Below are 24,221 nucleotides of genomic sequence, written 5' to 3'. Positions count from 1 at the left end.
TTAAAAAGGCTGAATGCTTATGCAATCAAGTATCTTGTTTATACTTGTAATTAATTTAGATCAGTTTGTAGAGATCTGATTTCACTTTGACACTAAGGTCTTTTTCTGTTGATCCGTGTCAAAGAAAGCCAGATTAAATCCACTGTGATTCAATATTGTAAAACAATGTGTAATGCCCTGGTTCACATCTTTACTGTTATGCTGTTGGTATTTAATTTAGCATGGAATTATGATATTAGTGAGACTTGGTTGCAGGACTGGTAGCTCAGTATTCTGGGGTACTGGTATTTTGGACATGATAGAGCGGGACAGGTTAAAGGGAGAGGGGTGGCATTACTAGTTAGGGAAAATGCCACAGCAGTGCTCAGTCAGGACAGACTGGGGAACTCGTCTAGTGTGGCTTTATGGGTAGAACCGAGGAATAAGAAAGGTATGATCACGTTAATGGGGCTCCACGGGATTTAGAAGAACAAATTTGAAGAAAGATCGTAGACTGCTGCAAGAAACATAAATTTGTTATAGTAGGTGATTGTAACTTTCCACGTATTGACTAGAAATCCCATGCTGTAAAAGGACTTGATGGAATAGTTTGTCACATGTGTTCAGGAAAGTTTCCTTAATCAGTACGTAGAAGTCCCAACGAGAGAGTGTGCAGCACTTGATCTGCTAATAGGGAATGAGACCCGGCAGATGACAGAAGTTTGCGTAGGGGAACACTTTGCATCTAGTGATCATAATGTCATTAGTTTCAAAGTAAATCTGGAAAAAGATAGGTCTGAGCCACAGGCTGAGATTCTGAATTGGAGAAAGTCCAATTTGGATGGTATCGGTGTGGATTGGGGCAGGCTATTTTCTGACAATGGTGTACTTGGTAACTAGCCTTCAAAAGTGAAATTTTGAGAGTAGAAAGCTTGTAAGAATAAAAGATAAAGAGAACAGTTTTAGGGAACCTTGTTTTTCAAGAGATAGCGGCCCTGGTTAAGAAAAAAAAAAACAAGGAGCTGAACAGCAGGTATTGGAAGTTAGGAACAAATGAGGTACTTATGGAGTATAAGAAATGCAAGAGAACACTTAAGAAAGAAATCAGGAGGGCTAAAAGAAGGCACGAGGTTGCCCTAGCAGACAAGGTGAAGGAGAATCCTAGAATTCTACAAATATGTTAAGAGCAATAGGATCGCAATGGACAAAATTGATCCTCTGGAAATCAGATGGTACATCCATGTGTAGAGCCAAAAGAGATGGGGGAAGATGATAAGTTTTTTTTGCTTCTGTATTTACTCAGGAGACAGACACAGAGTCTATAACATCGACTTCACGGACCCCATACAGATTTTTTTTAGCGTGTCGCACCAGTCAGCCACTCCTGTCTGGCGCGTGGTGTCAGAACTGGTCTCCTTTCGGATTAACCGGGTCACGATATGAACGTTCCTGACTTGACCCTTGTTTTTTATGAGACCGAGTGGCTAGCTCGACACTCAACCCGGCACGGATGGAAAGTGTGCTCGGGGGGTGGCCTGACTTGGATTCGAACTCGAGAGCCTTCGCTCCAGAGTCCGGCGCTGATGCCATTGGGCCACCAGCCGGCCCCCCCCATACAGATTACAGGGGAGGAGGTGTTTGATGACTTGAGGCAAATTCGGGTGGATAAATCCCCAGAGCCTGACAAGGTGTCCCTCGAACCCCATGGGAGGGAACTGCAGAAATTTCAGGGGCCCTAGTAGAGATATTTAAATTAACCTTAGTGCCAGGTGAGGTACCAGAGGACTGGAAGATAGCTATTGTTGTTTCATTATTCAGAGAAAGGATTTTAAAATAAACCAGGAAGTTATAGGCTGGTGAGCCTGACAGCAGCAGTGGTAAAGTTATTGGGAGGTATTCTAAGGGAGAGGATATATGAGTATTTGTACGGACATTGATTGATCAGGGATAGTCAGCATTGCTTTGTGCGTGGTAGGTTGTGTCTAAGCAATATTAAAGAATTTTTCGAGAAAGTTGATGAGGCAAGGCAGTGGATGTTGTCTACAAGACCATTTACAAGGTCCCACAAGGGAAGTTGCTCAAGAAGGTTCAGTTGCTTGGCATTCAAGATGAAGTAATAGATTGGATTAGACATTGGCTTTCTGGGAGAAGCTGAAGAGTGGTAGTAGATGGTTGCTCCTCTGACTGGAGGCCTGTGACGAGTGGAGTGCCACAGGGGTTGGTGCTGGGTCCATTTTTAGTCATTTACATCAGTGATCTGGATGATAAGGTAGTTAATTGGATCAGCAAATTTGCAAATGACACCAAGATTGGCGGTGTAGTGGACAGCGAAGAAGATTATCAGCTTGCAGCAGGATCTGAACCAGCTGGAAAAATGGGAGGTCAGCCAAATGTGAGGTGGTGCACTTTGGTTGGATCAACCAAGGTAGGTCTTACACAGTGAACAGTAGGGCAATGAGGAGTGCAAAAGAACAAAGGGATCTGGGAACACAGGTTCATAATTTATTGAAAGTGACATCGCAGGTAAATATGGTCGTACAGAAAGCTTTTCGTACATTGATCTTCATAAATCAAAGTATTGAGTACAGGAGATGGGACATTATGTTGAAGTTGTATAAGACTTTGGTGAGGCCTAATTTGGAGTATTGTTTGCATTTTCCTCCAGGAAAAATGTAAATAAGGTTGAAAGAGTACTGAGAAAATTTATAGAATATTACTGGAACCGGGTTATAAGGAATGATCGAATAGGTTAGGACTTTATTCCTTGGGGAGATTTGGTAGTGGGATACAAAATTTTGAGTGGTAGAGTAAGAGTACTGTAAACAAGCTTTTCCCACTGAAGTTGGGTGAGTCTACAACTAGAGTTCATGGGTTAAGGATGAAAGGTGAAAAGTTTAAGAGGAATGTGAGGGGAAACCTCACCCAGAGGGTCGTGAGAAAGAGCTGCCAGCGCAAGTATTGCGTGCAAGCTCAATTTCAATGTTTAAGGGAAGTCTGGATAGGTACATGTTGGGTATTTGATGTGGAGTCTCTTACATGAAAAAGTAGTTCTGTTTTGCCTATCTATAGATACATAATATTTTGAGCACTTTATAGGAAAATTAATAAAATAGTCAACACACATCAAAGTTGCTGGTGAACGCAGCAGCTCTAGGAAGAGGTACAGTTGACGTTTGGGCCGAGACCCTTTGTCAGGACTAACTAAAGGAAGAGCTAGTAAGAGATTTGAGAATTTCCAGCATCTGCAGAATTCCTCGTGTTAATAAAATAGTCTTACATTCTGAATATCTATATTAAAAATAAAACTGAAAAAAGGCATTTGTAAATTCTGATGTGTTTTATTATTGGTTAGGTTGTTCCAGCCACCTTATTCCATATTTACACAACTTAAAATACAGTTCTTAACTAATTAAAAATTTCAAACAGCAGGCACATCACAATATTTAACTGCAAATAAAACTAATAATTTAAACAAAATGAATGCAAGTATTAAATGTATTAATGTAATAGTTAAGGTTTCACTCACAAAAAATTCCAAAAAGATAATGTATCTACAGTAGTACGCTTGCCAATGGGTGAGCATAATTGGTGGGTGAGCTGAAGCACAGATATTTAGTAGCCAAACGTGTTCTCTCCACTATAAGCCACGTACAAAAATCCATCTTCATCTTTCTCCTTCTCGTACAGCTGGCCCATGGTCAAACTATTGAGAGAAATAAACATTAAACATTGCTGTACTAGTATACTCACTTTGTAAGGCTGAATAATCAGTGAGGTTAATGAAAAAATGTGCTCATTTAATGTCTTTATATTTAAGGAAACATCACAGAAGTTCAAGAGGCAAAAGAGAAGTAATTTTTGGAGTAAGATTACCTGTTGTAGGCTAGTCACAGGGCTTTGTTGTGATTTTGAAATTAAAAATTTTTTAAACAAGGAAGAGGGTTTATGGGGACAGTTGCAACTAAAAGGTGAGAAAAAAAGACTTTAGAACAGGTTAAGAAATGTACAGCTGTAATTTGCTGAAGATAGAGACCAGAAATCCAGAGAAATCAGTAGTGAGAAATACAAAGACAAATGTCATGGTTTGAGAAGCAATGGGTCTGAGGCAGGAAGAAGATTGATAATTTTATTGAGCTGGATATAAGCAGATTTACATTTTAAACAGACTCAATTTAGAATCAAACTAGATGTTTGTTTACATCTGTAATTTACCTTTAGAATCTCATTTGGTTATCTTTCATAGCTAGAAAGCAAACTACTTAGTGTTCAGTAGTTCTATTTGTAAAATAAAAACTTGGAATTTTTACTGTGAATTGACTTCAAAGTAAAAGGTAACTAGGCACAATCTATAACAGATCCACTTATGCCAGGTTTTCACGCCAGTAATAATCAGAATGCGTCTTCACCTCTCACTGAATATTGCAAAACTACATACCTAATGCCATTTTAAAAAATTAATAAAACCTGTTTTGATATTTTAAAATCTCTCCTTGATGTATCTTAGGAACAAAATTCTACAGCTGGAAGACTGATACAGAATAATTAATTGGCCATCAAATTATGCCTTAAAGGAAGTAATAACTTTCTCTGAAGTTGTATCCAAGAACAGAAACTAATGAAGCAGGAAACTTGCAGTATTAAAGTGCCAGATAAGTAGCTGAAATATTCTGAAACATTAGCATCTTCTTCTGACCGGCACTGAGTTTGGCATCTTTAGCATCTGTGCTTCTTCAGAATGCACAAGCTAAAGACACCAATAGCCAAGCACATGATAAGTCAATAAATATTTGTTTCACAGCAACTAGTAATCACAATAGCTACAGACAGTGGGATTCAGTTTTACCCTGTATAACTTGTTCATGCACAATTCAATACAAATTATGATCACACCAACATCAACTTATCAGAAGTCCATTTTGATTAAAATTGTGATAACCACCTTTTGTATTTTGTGAAATTAAAAACAAAAGTTAACGAGTTGAATTACAATTTATGAAGAGACATCATAACCTGCTTTTTTACAGCCCAACGTAAACTCTGCGAAACACCTGTGAAAGATCAGAGGATCCCCAAATATGACATGGATCCCAATGCAAGGAATGAATATTCATCAGAATAGCATATTCATTTTCTGGTTGCTCAATGTTTTTAAACAGAGCCATCAGGAGAATTTTACTGCCAAGGAAGGGACTGGATTAATTTGTGTTCATTTAGGTTCATTCTTATACTTTAATAATAATAATATAATCAATTGATCTTTACTGTGAAAAATGACTTAACTCCTAAATCCAAATCATACAATGGTGGTAGATTCAACTGCATGATTACAGCAGATGAGAGCAACACATAGCAAGGGACTGACACCAAGCACGAACGTGTTTTCTCAAGAACATGAGTGAACAAACCGAATTGAGCAGTTTTTTTCTTTTCCTCTTATGCTGGCCCACAAGTGAAGAGTTGAATTCAATTTCAGAAAATGCTGTGTTAGAATTCAGAACCATGAACTGTGTGTATGACTTCTGTGTATTAGCCTCATATTGCAAGTACTCACAACCTAACACATCAAATACACTCTGTGCTTTCAGAGATTCTGTATAAACAGCTAGCATACAAAGGAGAATTGAACTGAATATTACTACATGGAGATACAATGATAAAAGGAGAATTTAGACAGGGCTTGAGTAATATTACAAATGAATTATGATTACACTTATTAGTGGCATTTTTAACTATTGTGCATGACATGTTTTTATCCCATTAAAAATAGACGTAATTCTCATTATCTATAACTGGAGATTTAGGTATAAACCTATTTTCACTGCTGCATAAATAATGTTAAAAAAATTAAGACATCTGATTCCTGATTCAGCGTAAACATGTCCCATTTAAAATATTCAACTTCCCATTTTGATAAATTGAATTCTTAGTTTTTTTTTACATGCAATGAAAAAGATGGTTCAGATTTCTCACAGTTGGCTATTAGTGAAAGTAATTAAACCACTCACCTGGACTGAGGCACTGTCTTATCTACAAAAAGGAAGATGGCTTTCTCAGACGGCAGCTGGATCCGCTTCCTAATGATCCACATGAACTGCGCCACTGTAATATCAGAGGGCACCAGGTACTTCCTTTTGTCGATATCCACTATCTGTGAGCCAGACACCTTCTCCACTATCACCTATTAGAACCATAAAACAAATACAAATAAAGTTGGTATCTGATAGTACAGATAACTTATTTTTGCAGATACTCCAAATTTGGAAGTAAGTAAATTAATTCTGGCACATTCACAGAAGAGTACATAATTGGGTGTTCAGACATATCTGAGAATGTTAATATATAAATGAGATTGATAAAGACTTAAATGATGAACTGAATCTACAGAATTAAGACTGTGAATTTACTGGAGGGAGTTCTGAGGAGCATGATCAACCTTCACTTGGATAGTTAAGGCCAGATCAGAAATAGTCAGCATGGTTTGTGTGTGGGAGGACATGTCTGACGAACCTTTTGGTGTTTATCTAAGGAGATAGGTGAAGGTTGGGAAGTGGATGTTGTCTGTATGGATTTCAATAAGGCCTTTGACAAGGATCCAAGTAGTCATCACATTTACCACTACTTTTTTTCTTGTCAATTGACAAGCTCATCCATATACTATCTAAATGTTGTGAGGATGTTTGCTTCAACCTCTCTTGTGGATGAACAAATTATTCCCTAAATCCCTTCAAAACTTACCAACCTTACCTACATCTGTTGGTTAAGGGTACCTCTGTTCAGTGGGAAATGTTTACTGCTACCTACGCTATCTATTGCCTTTTATAATTTTGTACACTTCTTAACCCCCTTAGCCTTCTCCACTCCGTGGAAAACAAACCCAGCATCATATTTGTTTTCTATAACTATTACCTACCTGTGCTAGCTTCAGGAATTTTTGGATGTACTCCAAGGACCCTGCTCCTCAATAAGATCTTACCATTCATTCTGCATGTCCTACCTTTATTTCACTTCCAAAAATGCATCATCTGACAATTATCAGATTTAAATTCCATCTGCCATTGCTCAGCCCGGTTTACCAGAGGGCCAATATCTTTCTGTAGACTACGACTAACACCCTGACATTTCATTCAAACTAATTATCAGCCTGAAGCATAAATGTGTATTAAGTAAGAACTATTTTGTTAAGTTTATATGCTCAATTTGAACTTGGCACAGAAATAGGTCCTTTGGGCCCTGTTCCTGCCAACCATCAAGAAGACATGCCTATAGCCATCACATTTACCACTACATTTTTTCCCTTGGCTACAACCCAGACTGTTTTGAGTTTGTGGTGGAGAGGAAGTCACCAAACAAAATGTTATCCATTATGAACAACCAGGCACATCCTCTCCATGACCTGCTGAATAAGCAACAGAGCACCCTTTTGAGCAGGCTTATTCAGCTCCACTGTCACAAGGATCATTACTGAAAATCTTTCCTGCCAAATGCAATAAGCAAATACAACAGTTCATCTGTGTGTGACAGGAGAACACATCTCATAGTATCATAGTCTCTGTTTTTTGTACATCATTGCACATTAGTAAATTGTTGTATATATTATTTTAAACTTTAGTTAATATAATTATGTTTATTATTGCTAGGTGTGATTTTAATTGTTGCCACTGTAATGAGATAATTTCACACTCAGAATCAATGAAGTACTTATTATTATTACAATAGCTCTACAGAAGCAAACATTCAGCCCATCATACTTATAATATTCCCCTGTACTTATAATATAAACTTTCAAAGTTTACTTTTTCAAGTATTTATCCAATTATTTTTTAAGAATGTTTTTGGAATAGAGGCAGGAATAAAAACATTTTTCCCCTTTTGTCAAAATTACACATTGAATTCTCAAAGTTTAAAAAAAGTCATTTTACTTAAAAGATACTTACTGGTACTCTATCTGGATATTTTGCTCTAATTTTGGCAGATTCAACACACCTGTGTTCTGTAAAGAAAAGGTCACTATTAATGGAAAGAAATTTAACATGAGCATCTGTCTAACCGTATACAGATGATTCTACTTCATCTTTAGTAGTGTTCACTCATTTGCTAGGCTACAGTCACAGTGCAGCTCATATATAGAATCTCCTTCAAGAGGTAATTAATTGCACGTAGCTCAAAACAGGCCAACTTTCTATGTGTGCCTTCATTACCCAGTGTCCATGTATCCTTCCAGCAGCAGTCAGCAGTGAGAAAACAAAGTTATTTGTCTCTATAATCCAGGGTTGTAAAAATTATTGCCACCGGTCCCCTAACTAACAGGGGCTCAAATAGAAGTGGAAAACTTTTGTTCATGAGATGCCCTTGAAAAGAAATCTCAGTCAATGGTTGACTTTTTTTTCATTTCCTTAAACAAAAATATATTTTACTAGATAGATTATTGATACTTTCGCTTCCCTGAACACCAAAGTTATTTAGGATTATGGGGATTGGTATTTGAAACCAATAAATTGTACATACATTATTCACAATGTTGAATTATACCAATATTTCAAGTGACTGAAGAATTTGTAAAATCTCTTGTGTTTAAAATAAATGCCTTTATAGAAACATAGAAAATAGGTGCAGGAGTAGGTCATTCGGCCCTTGGAGCCTGCACCACCATTTATTATGATCATGGCTGATCATCCAACTCAGAACCCCGCCCCAGCCTTCCCTCCATACCCCCTGACCCCCATAGCCACAAGGGCCATATCTAACTCCCTCTTAAATATAGCCAATGAACTGGCCTCAACTGTTTCCTGTGGCAGACAATTCCACAGATTCACCACTCTCTGTTTGAAGAAGTTTTTCCTAATCTTGGTCCTAAAAGGCTTCCCCTTTATCCTCAAACTGTGGCCCCTCGTTCTGGACTTCCCCAACATCGGGAACAATCTTCCTGCATCTAGCCTGTCCAATCCCCTTAGGATTTTATACGTTTCAATCAGATCCCCCCTCAATCTTCTAAATTCCAATGAGTACAAGCCCAGTTCATCCAGTCTTTCTTCATATGAAAGTCCTGCCATCCCAGGAATCAATCTGGCGAACCTTCTTTGTACTCCCTCTATGGCAAGGATGTCTTTCCTCAGATTAGGGGACCAAAACCGCACACAATACCCCAGGTGTGGTCTCACCAAGGCCTTGTACAACTGCAGTAGTACCTCCCTGCTCCTGTACTCAAATCCTCTCCCTATAAATGCCAGCATACCATTTGCCTTTTTCACCACCTGCTGTACCTGCATGCCCACTTTCAATGACTGGTGTATAATGACACCCAGGTCTCGTTGCACCTCCCCTTTTCCTAATCGGCCACCATTCAGATAATAATCTGTTTTCCTATTTTTGCCACCAAAGTGGATAACTTCACATTTATCCACATTAAATTGCATCTGCCATGAATTTGCCCACTCACCCAACCTATCCAAGTCACCCTGCATCCTCTTAGTATCCTCCTCACAGTTAACACTACCACCCAGCTTCATGTCATCCGCAAACTTGGAGATGCTGCATTTAATTCCCTCATCCAAGTCATTAATATATATTGTAAACAACTGGGGTCCCAGCACTGAGCCTTGCGGTACCCCACTAGTCACCGCCTGCCATCCTGAAAAGGTCCCGTTTATTCCCACTCTTTGCTTCCTGCCTGCTAACCAATTCTCCATCCACATCAATACCTTACCCCCAATACCGTGTGCTTTAAGTTTGCACACTAATCTCCTGTGTGGGACCTTGTCAAAAGCCTTTTGAAAATCCAAATATACCACATCCACTGGTTCTCCCCGATCCACTCTACTAGTTACATCCTCAAAAAATTCTATGAGATTCGTCAGACATGATTTTCCTTTCACAAATCCATGCTGACTTTGTCCAATGATTTCACCACTTTCCAAATGTGCTGTTATCACATCTTTGATAACTGACTCCAGCAGTTTCCCCACCACCGACGTTAGGCTAACTGGTCTATAATTCCCCGGTTTCTCTCTCCCTCCTTTTTTAAAAAGTGGGGTTACATTAGCCACCCTCCAATCCTCAGGAACTAGTCTAGAATCTAACGAGTTTTGAAAAATTATCACTAATGCACCCACTATTTCTTGGGCTACTTCCTTAAGCACTCTAGATCTCTAAAGAATCTCTAAAGAATACCAATATCCTGTCCTGGTCTAACCACATTAATGTCACAACCAAGAAAGCTTACCAACATCTCTACCTCCTTAGGAGGCCAAAGAAATGTGGCGTATCCTCGTCGACCTTTACCAATTTTTAATCAATGTATCATAGAAAGCAATCTGTCCAGACACATATCGCCATGGTAAAGCATCTTCTCTGCACATGAAATGAAGAAGCTGCACAGTTGTGGACACAGTTCAGTATATCATGGAAACCAGCCTTACCACTATGGACTCTGTCTATACTTTGCACTCTCAGTAAAGCAACCAGCATAATCAAAGACCCCACCCACTCTGGGTATTTTCTCTTCTCCACTCTCCTATTCGGCAGTAGATACCCAAAAGACTAAAAGTACATTTCACCAGGCTCAAGGAGAGCTTCTGTTATCACAGTCTTGAACAGACCTCTTATACAATAAGATGGACTTCTGACTTCAAAATGTACCTTGTTACGTTTTTGGACTTTATCGTTTACATGAACTGCATTTTCTCTATAGCTTTTATCTTTACACCTCATTGTTGATGACATCATCTCTGCTTTATCTTGTTCTACCTCAATGCACAGTGGCATCAATTTGATCTGTATGAACTGTATGCAAGACCAGTGTATTGCATCTGTATTTACTCAGAAGGTGAGACAAAGTCTTCTGAAGTGAGGCCAAATGGAAGTGATGTCATGGACTGTATAAAGATTACAGAGAAGGAACTTGCTGGCTTGATGCAAATCAGGGTGGGTAAATCCCCAGTGTCTGACAAAGTATTCTCTTGGACCTTGTGGGAGTCTAATGCGGAAATTACAGAGGCCCTGTCTGAGCTATATAAACGTGTCCTTAGCCACAGCTGAGGTACTAGAGGATAGCTAATGTTGTTCCATTGTTTAAGAAAGGCTTAAGGAGCCTTTAAGAATAAGCCTGGAAATTATAGGCTGGTGAGCCTGACATCAGTAATGGATAAGTTATTGGAAGGACAAGATGTATAAGCACTTGGATACACAAGAACTGATTAAGAATAGTCAACATGTTTTTGTTTATGGTAGGTCATGTCTAACCAATCTTGTAGAGTTTTTCAAGGAAATTATCAGGATAAAGAAAAGCCAGTGGATGTTGTCCACATGGACTTTAGCGAGGCCTTTTATAATATCCTGCATGGGAATGCTATCAAAGCTTGTAGTGGGCTGAAAAATGTTAGGTGGAATTTAATGCAGCCAAATGTGTGGTGTTGCAATTTAGGAGGAAAAAAACAAGGTAGGACTTGCACAGGGTAGGGCACTGAGGAGTGAAGTAGAACAGAAGGACCCCAGAATACAGATCTAATTCCTTGAAGTGACATCATAAAAAAGCTTTTAGCACACTGGCCTTCATAAATAAAAGTACTGAGTATGTGAGTTGGGATATTATGTGGAAGTTGTAAAAGATGCCGGTGAGTCCTAATTTGGAGTACTGCATGCAGTTTTGGTCAACCACCTACAGGAAAGACAACACTATGTTTGAAAGAGTGCAGAGAAAATTTACAAGGATGTTGCCAGGACTTGAGGACCTGAGTTATAGGAAAAGTTGAATAGATTAGGATTTTATTCCCTGGAGTGTAGGAGAATGAGGTGAGATTTGATAGAGGTATACAAAATTCTGAGTGGTATAGACAGGAGAAATGCAAGCAGTTTTTTCCCCCCCCAGAGGTTGGTGAGTCTTCAACTGGAGATCGTGGGTAAGGGTGAAAAGTGAAATGTTTAAGGAGAACATGATGGGGAATTTCTTCACTAAGATGGTGGACGTGTGTTTGATTTAAGAGAAATTTGGATAGGTATAGATGGGAGGGGTCTGGAAGGCTATGGTCTGGGTGCAGGTTGATGGAACTAGGCAGAATAATAGTTTGGCACAAGCTGAAGGACCTGTTTCTGTGCTGTAGTGTTTCATGATTCTATGACAAGCTTTTCACTGTATCTTGTTACTTTGAATCTGAATTAGCTTTAAAATCACTGGCACATGTTGCAATTTTTTTTGTTTTGTGGCAGCAATATATTGCAATACATGATGGAAATACTGTAAATTGCAATAAGTTATTAAAAAATTAAATTAGTAGTGCAAAAAGGGGGGAAATAGTGAAGTAGTGTTCATGGGTTCACTGTCCATTCAGAAATCTGATGGGAAGTATCTGTTCTCGAAATGTTGAGTGTGTGTCTTCAGGCTCCTGTACCACCACCTTCATGGTAGCAATGCAAAGAGGACGCGTCCTGGGTGAAGGAGGTTCTTAATGATGAATGCTGCCCTTTTGAGGCATCGTCTTTGGAAGACATCCTCGATGCTGGGGAATGAGTGCCCATGACTCAGCTGGCTGAGTTTACAACTTTCTGCAGCTTTTTCCGATCCAGTACAGTGGCTCCTCCATAGCACACCAGTGATGTAACTAGTTAGAATGCTCTCCATGGTACATCTGTAGAAATTTGCAAGTCTTTGGTGACATGTCAAGTCTTCTCAAACTTCTAATAAAATATAGCCACTGTCATGTCTTCTTTGTATTGTACCAATACGTTGGGCCCTGGATAGATCTTCAAAGATGTTGACACCCAGGAACTTGAAACCTTTCCACTCAACGAGGACTGGTGTGCTCCCTCGACCATAACCAACTTCAGTGTGCTGAAACTGTTCTGATCATAACATGACCTCTAAATTCAATCAACCTGGTAGTGGATGTCAAGTAAAGTTTATGCATCATTCATCTTTTCAAGACAAGGGTATAAAACATTTCAGCCAAAAAACACTTATTTCTGTTCTGGAAGTAGAAGCTTTAAAGTAACCAAATGCACCAGGTCAGCCTGCCGAAATGTTGGTCTGGTTTTTGATCTCAACAGTGAAGGAGCACATGTTTGCCCTTCTCGGTTTTGACAACAATAAATTGTACTTGGGGATTTCAAGCACAGACTTGCTTTAATCCAGTGTCTGCTTCAATAGCGTCCACTGCAGAGGACCTGTGACGTTCTTCACATGCCAAACATCAGCAAGGCGCTTCGAACAATATGACTGTAGAATCCTCACGTTGACACTGAGAATCTAAACCATTGGAATATACAGCATCTATCAACTGGTGTAATTTTACATTGGACTGATGTGAGGTCTGGTATCAAGTTTAAAATTAGTCATGAGCATCACACAAGTTTTGATGAGCAATAAGTCGACACCAATTGGTATTCAAAACTCATTGCCAATTAATCTTATAAAGTTTTAAGTTTTTCAGATTACTCAACATTTGGATTTCTAACAACCTGCATTCCTTGAACAAACAGGGAATCTCAAATGCAGCAGTAAAGTGCTCCTGCCACAGAATTTTTATCCCTTAGACTGTCAAAGAGATTCAGGAGTTATGTTATTATGCAGATACAGCAGGCATTAATTCAAACGAGAACCAATCTTCAAGAAAACCTGTTCTAACGTCAACTGTGATCAGTTAACAGCTTGAAATGAAAAGCACTGTTTTCAAAGTAAACAGTTCTATCTACAAAGCACTGGCTGGCCCACAGCAGTATGCTGCTTAAGAGATATGGTCTGCAAACTGATGTGATTGAGATAGTCTCGTACACATTCACCACACACAAGACAATGGGGCTAGTTTAACTGGTCTACATCAAATCCAGCACCATTCAATTTATTCTGGCATTAACCCATCAAACATGGCCACAAACATATTTGTTCTGTCTAACAATAACTGGGATATTTTGTATACTCAAAGAGTCACCCCTCACAACACGAACTTTGGGTGTCTGGGTTCCCTGTCCGCAAAGCTTATAGACCATCTCTGTGTCACAGCAAAGGTACTCAAACATGCATAGATGTAATCCGAGTTATGGTGTACACCCATCATAAATATAGAACCATTTATTAGACACACAGTACTGAAGTCAATGATGTCGTTGTAGCTATTGAAATTGCCATCTTGCCTCAGGAAGGAGGTACAGAAGCCTTAAGGTCCCATACCACCAGGTTCAGGAACAGTTATTACTTCTCAACAATCAGGCTCCTGAACCAGAATGGATAGCTTCATTTACCTCAACTCTGAACAGATTCCACAACCTATGGACTCATTTTCAAGAACTCTACAACTCATGTTCTCAGTATTATTTATTTACTTTTTTTTAAATATCTGCACAGTTTGTCTTCTTTTGCACATTGGTTATTTGTCAGTCTTTGTGTAGTTTTTCATTGATCCTATTGTATTTCTCTGTTCTATTGTGAGTGCCTGCAAGAAAAACAATCTCAAGGTAGTATATACAGAATTATGCGTAGTTTGATAATAAATGTACCTTACTTCGAACTTTTGAAGTTGCATTGAGTCACTTGCTGTTGTCCCTGTGTTTATGAGTAACAAAACTTAATGAATGTACTTTAATTTTGGAAAGAAGGTCTCTAAGAGAACGCCTGCTTATTGTGATGAAGAAAGATTTGTACCAATAAGCCAGGATTAGGGAGGCTAAAGACAGGTACAGGAGGAAGCTTGAGTGGAAACTCCAGCAGAACAACATGAGAGGGGTCTGGAGGGGGATGAGGACCATCACAGGGTTCCGGCAAACTAGCAACAGAGGAGCTGAAGGGAGTGTGGACAGGGCCAATGAACTTAACCTGTTCTTTAACAGATTTGACATTGTGGCCCCTGCCCATCCCCCATGAGTCATCTGTTGTCGGCCCCCAACCAACACATATTCCACTCTCCCCTCCTACCCCTCCTCACAGTCCCCCACCCTGCTCTCATGACTATACCACTTCCCCACACGAAACCACCATGGTGGGCTTCACAGCTGAACAGGTGAGAAGACAGCTGAAACATCTCAACCTGAGCAAGGCTGCAGGACCGGATGGTGTCAGTACCAGGGTGCTCAAATCCTGTGCCCCTCAGCTATGTGGAGTACTTCACCATGTCTTCAATCTGAGCCTGAGGCTCCGGAGGGTTCCTGTACTGTGGAAGATGTCCTGCCTCGTCCCTGTGCCGAAGACGTCGCACCCCAGTGGTCTCAATGACTACAGACCGGTGGCATTGACCTCCCACATCATGAAGACCCTGGAGAGACTTGTTCTGGAGCTGCTCCGGCCTATGGTCAGGCCACACTTAGATCCCCTCCAGTTCGCCTACCAGCCCTGACTAGGAGTTGAGGATGCCATCGTCTACCTGCTGAACCGTGTCTACGCCCACCTGGACAAGCCAGCGAGCACTCTGAGGGTCATGTTTTTTTGACTTCTCCAGTGCGTTAAACACCATCCGCCCTGCTCTGCCAGAGAAGAAGCTGACAGCAATGCAGGTGGATGCTTCCCTGGTATCATGGATTCTTGATTACCTGACTGGCAGACCACAGTACGTGTGCTTGCAACACTGTGTCCGACAGAGTGATCAGCAGCACTGGGGCTCCACAGGGGACTGTCTTGTCTCCCTTTCTCTTCACCATTTACACCTCGGACTTCAACTACTGCACAGAGTCTTGTCATCTTCAGAAGTTCTCCAATGACTCTGCCATAGCTGGATGCATCAGCAAGGGAGATGAGGCTGAGTACAGGGCTACAGTAGGAAACTTTGTCACATGGTGTGAGCAGAATTATCTGCAGCTTAATGTGAAAAAGACTAAGGAGCTGGTGGTAGACCTGAGGAGAGCTAAGGTACCAGCGACCCCTATTTCCATCCAGGGGGTCAGTGTGGACATGGTGGAGGATTACAAATACCTGGGGATACAAACTGACAATAAACTGGACTGGTCAAAGAACACTGAGGCTGTCTACAAGAAGGGTCAGAGCCGTCTCTATTTCCTGAGGAGACTGAGGTCCTTTAACATGTGCCGGACGATGCTGAGGATGTTCTACGAGTCTGTGGTGGCCAGTGCGATCATGGTTTGCTGTTGTGTGCTGGGGCAGCAGGCTGAGGGTAGCAGACACCAACAGAATCAACAAACTCATTCGTAAGGCCAGTGATGTTGTGGGGATGGAACTGGACTCTCTGGCGGTGGTGTCTGAAAAGAGGATGCTGTCCAAGTTGTATGCCATCTTGGACAATGTCTCCCATCCACTACATAATGTACTGGGTGGGCACAGGAGTACATTCAGCGAGAGACTCATTCCACCGAGATGCAACACAGAGCGTCATAGGAAGTCATTCCTGCCTGTGGCCATCAAACTTTACAACTCCTCCCTTGGAGGGTCAGACACCCTGAGCCAATAGGCTGGTCCTGGACTTATTTCCTGGCTTAATTTACATATTACTCTTTAACTATTGATGGTACTATTACTATTTATTATTTATGGTGCAACTGTAACGAAAACCAATTTCCCCCGGGATCAATAAAGTATGACTGTGACTAAGCTTCAGTGCCTCCAGTGACTCAGTTCACAGTCACAAGACAAAGAAGTAGATTTTAAAGTACGTTGAGGCATATTCTAGACCTTAGGACCTAGTAAGTTGAAAGTAGTGGGTAGTAAATTTGGAGGTAAGCAAACGGAAGGGCACTTGGATAGTTGTAAGCCAGGACGTTGCAGAGATGTGGACAAAAAACAGAAGAAGAGCATTGATTTCCCTTCTGTTTGTCTCGCATTCTGAAAACTGGTCAGCTTTTCAACTAGGGACTTCGGCCTTGACTAATCCAGAGCAACATGAAAAGCAGGGACTAGTCATAGGGAAGTGCAACCAAAGAATGAGGTCATCACTGAATGCATGGATTGAAATGACGCTGAAGACTCTTGACACATTTTAAACACGTTACCAGATGGCACAGTACTGCCGTCAGCTGTTTCCTTTTGGGGTTTAGAGGACAGTTCGCAGACCCTTGAGTACCTTCACATTGTCGAGACACTTAGTACAAGACATGATGAATAATTGATTTTATATATTTTTTCTAGTATGGTTGAAGATTATTGATCTGAAACATTAACCATATTTCTTTATCCATGAATATTGATCAACCTGAGTTTCAGCATATTTGCTGTTCATATTTCTGATTTTCAATATCTGCACCATTTTGCTTTTGTACATGCAGACACAGTTTTGAAGCTTGAAGTGTGAAAGGTTATATTAAAAATTATATTAGCAAGATGTATATGGGGCAAACAACAAATTTAGCATTTCCAGGAATTATACTCAGTCTTCATCCACATAAAACACACTTAACCTTTACTGATTATTTTAACTGTAATATAAACTGCATTGAATCAGTTTCTTAAAATATTTCATCTTAAACCTCATTTATTTTCCATGTCAATTTTTGTGCCCTGCAGAAAAGTAATTATTAATGCAAGCTAATGAGAAAACTACTACCAACTATTAAAGAGATCATTAAGAATATCTTGTTCACATATATCAATTTATTTTCATTTATCATCTAAAGCTATCATCTGGTTTAAACTCGGTGAATGCCAAATTTAAATTAAGATCTTCACTGTGTACTACTCCTCTTTTAATCTTGATATTAATTGGAGTGTTGAATAATCAAGGATGACATGATCTAAAAAAAATAATGAAAGCTCTTTTTACAAGCTGTAATAGTGCACTGCTTTTGTGGACACCTGCTCCTATTTCTAAAACATTAAGTCAGAAAATGGAAGGAGGTCAAGGAAACTGTCTTCTGATGGAACTGCAAGACCTTATGCTCCATAATATAACCTTCTGTATATTGCACCATCTAATTATCAGACAGAAAACTATCCCAACAATAATCAGATTACATTATTTATTCTGCTGTGTTAAATACACAAGTTTTCTTAAACCAAAATCAATGTGTAGATATCCATTATTACATAAAAGCCACAGGTGATTATGTACTGCATCTATCAGAGTAACGTCACTTTATAACATTAAAGGCTCATACTGTATTAAGTGACAACTTTTAGTACAATCAGAAAAAGCTGTAAATATTTTGTAGCTCAGGCAGTACGTGTGGGGAAAGGAACAAAAGTTAATATTTGATGTTCAATGCCTTTTTATATGGACTGGGAAAAGTTAGAAAAGAAGAATGGTAAAGGCTTGTTAATTGTGGATCATCTGTCTGGAGAAGATATACAAAACAGAAGGAAATAATGATGATAGGAGAGAGAGTAAAAACATTGGTACAACTGAGAGATACATACACACTGCAATTGATGGAAATCAGAAATAAAACTGTGCTGGAATGAGATAAGTGATTCTGCAGATGATGGAAATTTTGAGTAATATTCACAAAATGCTGGAGGATCTTACTAACTGAGGCAAACTTTATGGAGGGAAATGAACAGTCCACGTTTTAGGCCAAGATACTTTGGCTTAGGACCCTCCCTCTCCAGTCCTGATGAAGGATCTCAATCCGAAATATTGACTTTTCATTTCCCTCCACAGGTGCTGCCTAAACCGCCGTGCTTCCCCAACATCTTGTGCAGGGATAACTCAGGCATGATATGCAAAGAGAGAAATAGTAAGCGACCTTTCATCAGAATTGATTAGCTCTGATACAAACTGGAAAGGCTAGTAAGCTGAAATTGAATTCTTGATTCAGTCCTGAAGGTTATAATATGTGGTCAGAAGATGAAAAGCTTATTATAATGAGCTGCTTTAGAAGAATGTAAACAGCCAAAGGAAAAAATCAGAAGTGAAGGTGGCCAGTAACTGAAGGCTCAAGGTCAAATGTGTTTCTGCAATTATACAGTGCATAGTCAGTCAGCACTTGACGGAATAAGTTACAATGTTTTGGTCTTGTTATCTAAAGAAAAGGGACATAAGTATAATGAAGATTCACTATTGCTAGGATAGCAGGTTTGTCATACAAGATATCTTGTACTCTTGTCTTGACCTATATGGTCAGAGAACAGAAACATACAACATTCATATAGGTTAAGTGCAGGGAGGATGTTTCCCTAGATCACAATCTCAGAATAGCTAGACCATTTACACTGAAATTAGGAGAGCTTTCCTCATTCAGATTGCGATGAAGAATACTTGGGAGTGTCTACTAGGGAGGATCGTGGAAGCTTATCAATGAGCTCATTCAATATCGAAAACTTACTAGTCTCCACTTTAAGGAAACAAAGGAAAACTGGGATATACAGAAAAATGCACCAGTACAAGTGAATCAGTGTTTCACATCAAGATGGAAGGAAGATAAAGAAGTTGCTCTTCCTTCAGAGCAACATGGTAAGTTGTTGTGTGGAGAGTAGGAATTGGCAGAGATGCAAAATGAAACCAGGGCACGTGGAACAGACTCATCAGAATGCTGGATAGAAGGGAAAACATGCCTGTCAATGGTATCAATATATATGGCAACACAAGACACTGTAGATGCTGGAGTTTGGAGCAAAATCTGTTGAAGGAATTGAGCCAGGTAAGATATGTAGAAGGAAAGTGCAGTCAATGTTTCAGGACAAAACCCTTCATCTAGACTAGGGGTTCTTAAACTTTTGTTTAAATTCCATGGGCTCATTTGGCAGGCTGGTGAAGTCTATGGTCCCCTTCTCAGAATAATGTACTTAAATATACAAAATAAAATACTTAGAATTATAGAAGAAACCTATTATATTGAAACACAGCAAAATATTAAAAAGAGCAGATTTGTGAAATAGTAATATGTGCTTCTTTATTAGCACATTAAATAACAAGACTATACATTTAAAATATAGGCAAGTTAGAAATGAATTTTACTGTTAAGGGCTTATTAGTGTGAAGGCTATTGTTGCTCAACTTGAATAAGTATATTAAATTAGGGGGTGGTCTTTGACAAAGCAGGTCATGTTGGACATCCAGTTGGTTTTGAATTTTTGTTTCAGTGGTTAAAAGTACTCAAAATCCTGATTCGCAGAGTCCTGACGAAGGGTCTCGGCCTGAAACGTCGAGTGCACTGCTTCCTAGAGATGCTGCCTGGCCTGCTGTGTTCACCAGCAACTTTGATGTGTGTTGCTTGAATTTCCAGCATCTGCAGAATTCCTGTTGTTCGCAGAGACGTGTTGTTTGTTGGCTACGTTCATAATTGAAGGAAATGCTAAATTTCAATTCGAAGTTCGTGAAAATAAAGGTGCAAACTTTCTCTCCCATCCAGGTTCACGGACCCCCTGGAATCTACAGCAGACCCCCAAAGTGCCTGTGGACCCCGGGTAAAGAACCCCTCATCTAGACTGAGTGGAAGGGAAACTGTCAGTAAATATGCTGGATAATCCATTGGTGGGAGGAAAGCAAGGACAAGGGAAACCCTATCATTGGAGGAGAAAAGTGTGGGAATTGGGTCAGCTACAAAATGTTGCCCGACCTGCCAAGTGACTCAAGCTTTTCTGTTGTTTTTATTGATGTACATACAGATTCCTACCAGTACAGCAGACTGCAGTCAAAGGAAAAGGCAACATCACAGACATCAGAAGTTCGATTTCAATATGTTAGGGAATGGGGAGTCAGTGAAAAACAATAAAAAACATAAATGAGAAAGGACAGAATGTGGTTGTCGGGTAGGGAACGAGGAGAGACATCACTTCTTGAGCTGATGAAGTCGTGACCGAATTTCAGTTGCTGTGGAGGTGGAGGATAAAGGTGTAAGGTGCAGAGGTAGAAATATGAACCACCAACAATTCATTTTGAGATTACAAGAACAGTCTGGTAGTGGATGTGAGTGTTAAAGCCAAATTCAGGTCTAATTGACTGTAAGTTTGTATCGATTCGAAACCACAAGGTTGTCATAACAAGCCTGTTTGTGAGAGCAGGGTGCTCACTGTAAGATCCTTCAAATGCATTAGCAGAATAGACAAAGTAATGTCAGCATCCTCTTCAAAATAACATACCCAGCTGTGTTCTTCACCAGGCTCAACCAGCATTTTTCATGCCAAACTCCAGATTCCCGAAACAAGCACTCAACTCCAATTTGTATCAGGGTAAGAAATTTCCAGGTGAACTGTGTGAATGCTTCAAGGATAATCTCAAAACCTCCTTGAAAAGAAGTCCAACACGCTCACCAATTTATGGGAAGCTCTGGCCTTTGACATTCAAAATGAAAGAATGTCATCCAGCACGACAGCCTGTTATCTTCGCATGCGAGCATGAAAAGACCACATGCAAGCAGCCAAAAGCACTGCAACATCGTGCTTAACCATCATAGGTCAAAACACAAGGCCTGCACCATCCATAGCTGTATCAGATTTGGGCCAGCACTCTTTAGTCAACTCAGAACCCACAAAAAAGGTATAGGAACATGTCTTCCTCAATCCCAAGTGGAAAATAGACGAAATTTCTCCATGGCTTTGCCAATATTTATCCAATCAAAGCCACAAATGAGGTAAATCCCCTCCCCCCATGTGACTAATGAACCTTGTATCTATATAACAGTTTGTTGTACAATATTTGTTTACCTTTTTGCAACATTATTTTGACGGAAGTCATTATATAAATGCAGTTTCTTACACAAGGGTTTAAGTGGTCACACTTACAGATCTATCTATGGTACTTGTATTTTGAGGAAAGAAGACGACTGGGTGGGGGCTGTTGAAATAGAAAAGGGTTGGGCAGGCTATTACAGATACGAACGCAAATAAATAACAGTTTTCAAAACAACGAAAAACAGAAAATACTGCATAGAACGCGTTTTAACGTGAAGTACGTAACGTTAGAATGTAAGGCGTACCACTTCCAAAAACCCATGAGGGTAACTAGAATTAAACAATTTATACACCCTAAAGAAAAACAAACAAGATACAAACTGCGCAGGTCAGTGTGAGGCCCTGACTGAGTACGTCAAATGCTGGGAAAAAAATTAAAATTCGCATCGCCGCAGGTATTAACGGCCATCGACAAACTCACCTAAAGAATGGTCCTCTTTAAACATCCATTTCATGTTGCCCACTGATTTAGAGTCTCGGCTTGGGGAAAGAAACAAACCCCGCTACAAGGTAACGCTGGGCTCGGCGCTGTATCCAGTTCAGGGGCGGCCTGCCGGTCTCAACCACCCGTCAGCATGGAGAGGGCCGTCTGCCGGGGCCCACCGTATCGGGAGAACTCAGGCAGCTAGCCAGTTTTCAGATGTTTATATTACACATTTCACCATTCAATCTATAAGGTGTTATTGCGGAATAGAGTCAAAAGATGTTTAAGTCTCGAACGATTGAGTTGCTAGGAATAATGCACCCCTTTTAATGATATGGTTTGTTCTGGAACATGAGCTCAGCCGTCAAATTGCATCATTCCTGTAACTTTAAAAAGAAAACATTTTGAAACATTTTCTGCCCTTAAGGATGTATTCCTGAATCGGGAGGGAGAGTCTGGCCAGGGAATTCGATGATAGGAGATCCTCTTGTGCCGCGAAAATCAATTATTTGATGCAGCTGTCAACTTCCGCCGGCGATAAAAAGCCATTTAATGTTTAAATGCACAGAAGTCGCATTCAGGCTAAATGGGCACAAGATGACAGCTGGTCCCCCTTTGGTAAAGGCACGTGTTGGGTTTTTACAACAATCTGGTTTGTCTGAGTATGGCGAAGCAGAGTTGTGGTAGAATCAGAATCAGGTTTGTTTTCATTGACATAAGTGGTGACATTTGTTGTTTTGCAGGAACAGTACAGCGCAATGCGTACAAATTACTACAAAATACAATAGGAATATATTAAAAATAAACAAACAGTGCAAAAAGAAAGCAAAATAGTGAGGCAAAGTTCATTCTCCATTCAGAAATCTACTGGCGGAGGGGAATAAACTGTTCCTAAAATGTTCAGTATGCATCTTCAGGCTCCTACACCTCCTTATTTATGGTAGCAATTGAGAAGGGGGCATGTCCGAGATGGTGCGGTTCCTTTGTAAGGGATGCCATCTTCTTGAGGCATTGCCATTTGAAGATGTCCTCCGTAGAGGGGAGGCTAGTGCCGGTGATAGGGCTGACCAAGTTTACAACACTCTGCAGCTCTTCCCAATCCTATGAAGGCATTGGAGCCTTCATAGCAGACTGTGATACAGCCAGTCAGAATACCCTTCACGGTACATCTGTAGGAATTTGTAGCCTTTGGTGACATACCAAGTGTCCTCAAACACCTAACATAGCTGCTGGTGTGCATTTCTCGTACTTGCATCGGTATGTTGGGCCCAGGATAGATTTTCAAAGATGTTGACACCCAGGAAGCTGATACTGCTAACCCCTTCCAGTGCCGACCCCTCTATGAGAACTGTTGTGTGTTCTCCCAATTTCCCCTTGCAAACCCTGTCATATCGGGTGTGTATCCAATACAGTCTCTAACTTCACTGAAAATTGCTTTTTCGTTCAAGATAGTCTTCTGTAGGTCAAATCTAGACTACTTGTAGAGTTCTGGATCACCAGTCTTCAACACCACAGATCTAAACCACAGCAGACTGCAAATCTCCTGGTTTATCCAGGGCTTTTAGTACAGGTATTTCTGCTGTGTTCTTGAAGACACAAAGTATTTATCCATAATTATCAAAGTACATGTATATTGCAATATACAACCCTGAGATTTGTTTTCTTATTGGTGTACTCAGTAAATTCAAGAAACACAATCGAACCAATGAAGGGCACACCCATCAGGACAAACAACTGCTGTGCAAAACAACAAAATGGGCAAACAAAAATAAATGTAATCATAATTAAATAAGCAATAAATGTTGAGAACATGAGATGAAGAATCATTGAGAGTGAGTCCATAGGTTGTGGGAGAAGTGCCCAATGTTCCGGGGGAGTGGGACTGAGATAGAACCAGAATGTCTGTGCCCCACAGTGAGTAAATCCTGAAGTCAATGTCACCACTTCTGCCTTTCCTTGAGATGTAAAATGGTATTTTCAACAATTTATTCTCTGACAAATTCTGAGATTGTCCTGAAATGGGAACAAGTTTGATTTTAACTAATTTATAAATAGTGGAGTTAACTAATCCAAGGCAAAGATTTCATTTACATCTCCGTTCTGTTCTTACTTAGAAGTTGTTCTGCAAAGTACAAGTTTACGGTAACATTATACATAAATAACTGAATATCAATTATTGTTTATAACAATTAAATAGGTTTAAAATAACATTTACAATGTTTAATCTTTTCAGGACATCCGTGTTAACCACAAGATGATCAGTTGATAATGACCTCATCATAT

At 40.0% G+C, this 24,221-nt stretch overlaps 2 protein-coding genes across 4 annotated transcripts in view; one reads left to right on the top strand and one right to left on the bottom strand.

The window, feature by feature from the left end:
- Positions 1–20,716, top strand: part of adat1 (adenosine deaminase tRNA specific 1) — an 89,079-nt gene extending 68,363 nt beyond the window's left edge. For all 3 annotated transcript variants that reach the window (XM_072279807.1, XM_072279806.1, XM_072279804.1), the window contains one exon: positions 20,194–20,716. The gene's annotated coding sequence lies outside the window, so the exon portion shown is untranslated. The remainder of the gene's footprint in view (positions 1–20,193) is intronic.
- Positions 3,298–22,094, bottom strand: gabarapl2 (GABA(A) receptor-associated protein like 2). Its single transcript, XM_072279808.1, has 4 exons — positions 21,936–22,094; positions 7,914–7,969; positions 5,985–6,157; positions 3,298–3,682 (listed from the first exon to the last, which is right to left on the bottom strand). The coding sequence occupies exons 1-4, from the start codon at positions 21,967–21,969 to the stop codon at positions 3,592–3,594; spliced, it is 354 nt and encodes a 117-aa protein (XP_072135909.1). The 5' UTR covers positions 21,970–22,094; the 3' UTR covers positions 3,298–3,591.
- Positions 22,095–24,221: the final 2,127 nt, after the last annotated feature.

Source organism: Mobula birostris, chromosome 15, assembly GCF_030028105.1.
Source record: "Mobula birostris isolate sMobBir1 chromosome 15, sMobBir1.hap1, whole genome shotgun sequence".
Classification (NCBI taxonomy): Eukaryota; Metazoa; Chordata; class Chondrichthyes; order Myliobatiformes; family Myliobatidae; genus Mobula; species Mobula birostris.
This window is presented reverse-complemented; position numbering and strand designations above follow the sequence as displayed.

Excerpts from the sequence above, each read along its gene's own strand:
- gabarapl2 (XM_072279808.1), bottom strand. The coding sequence starts at position 21,969 with ATGAAATGGATGTTTAAAGAGGACCATTCTTTAG. Across the intron at positions 7,970-21,935 it reads TAAAGAGGACCATTCTTTAG|AACACAGGTGTGTTGAATCT; the intron begins GTGAGTTTGTCG and ends TTTTCTTTACAG. Across the intron at positions 6,158-7,913 it reads AATATCCAGATAGAGTACCA|GTGATAGTGGAGAAGGTGTC; the intron begins GTAAGTATCTTT and ends TGGTTCTAATAG.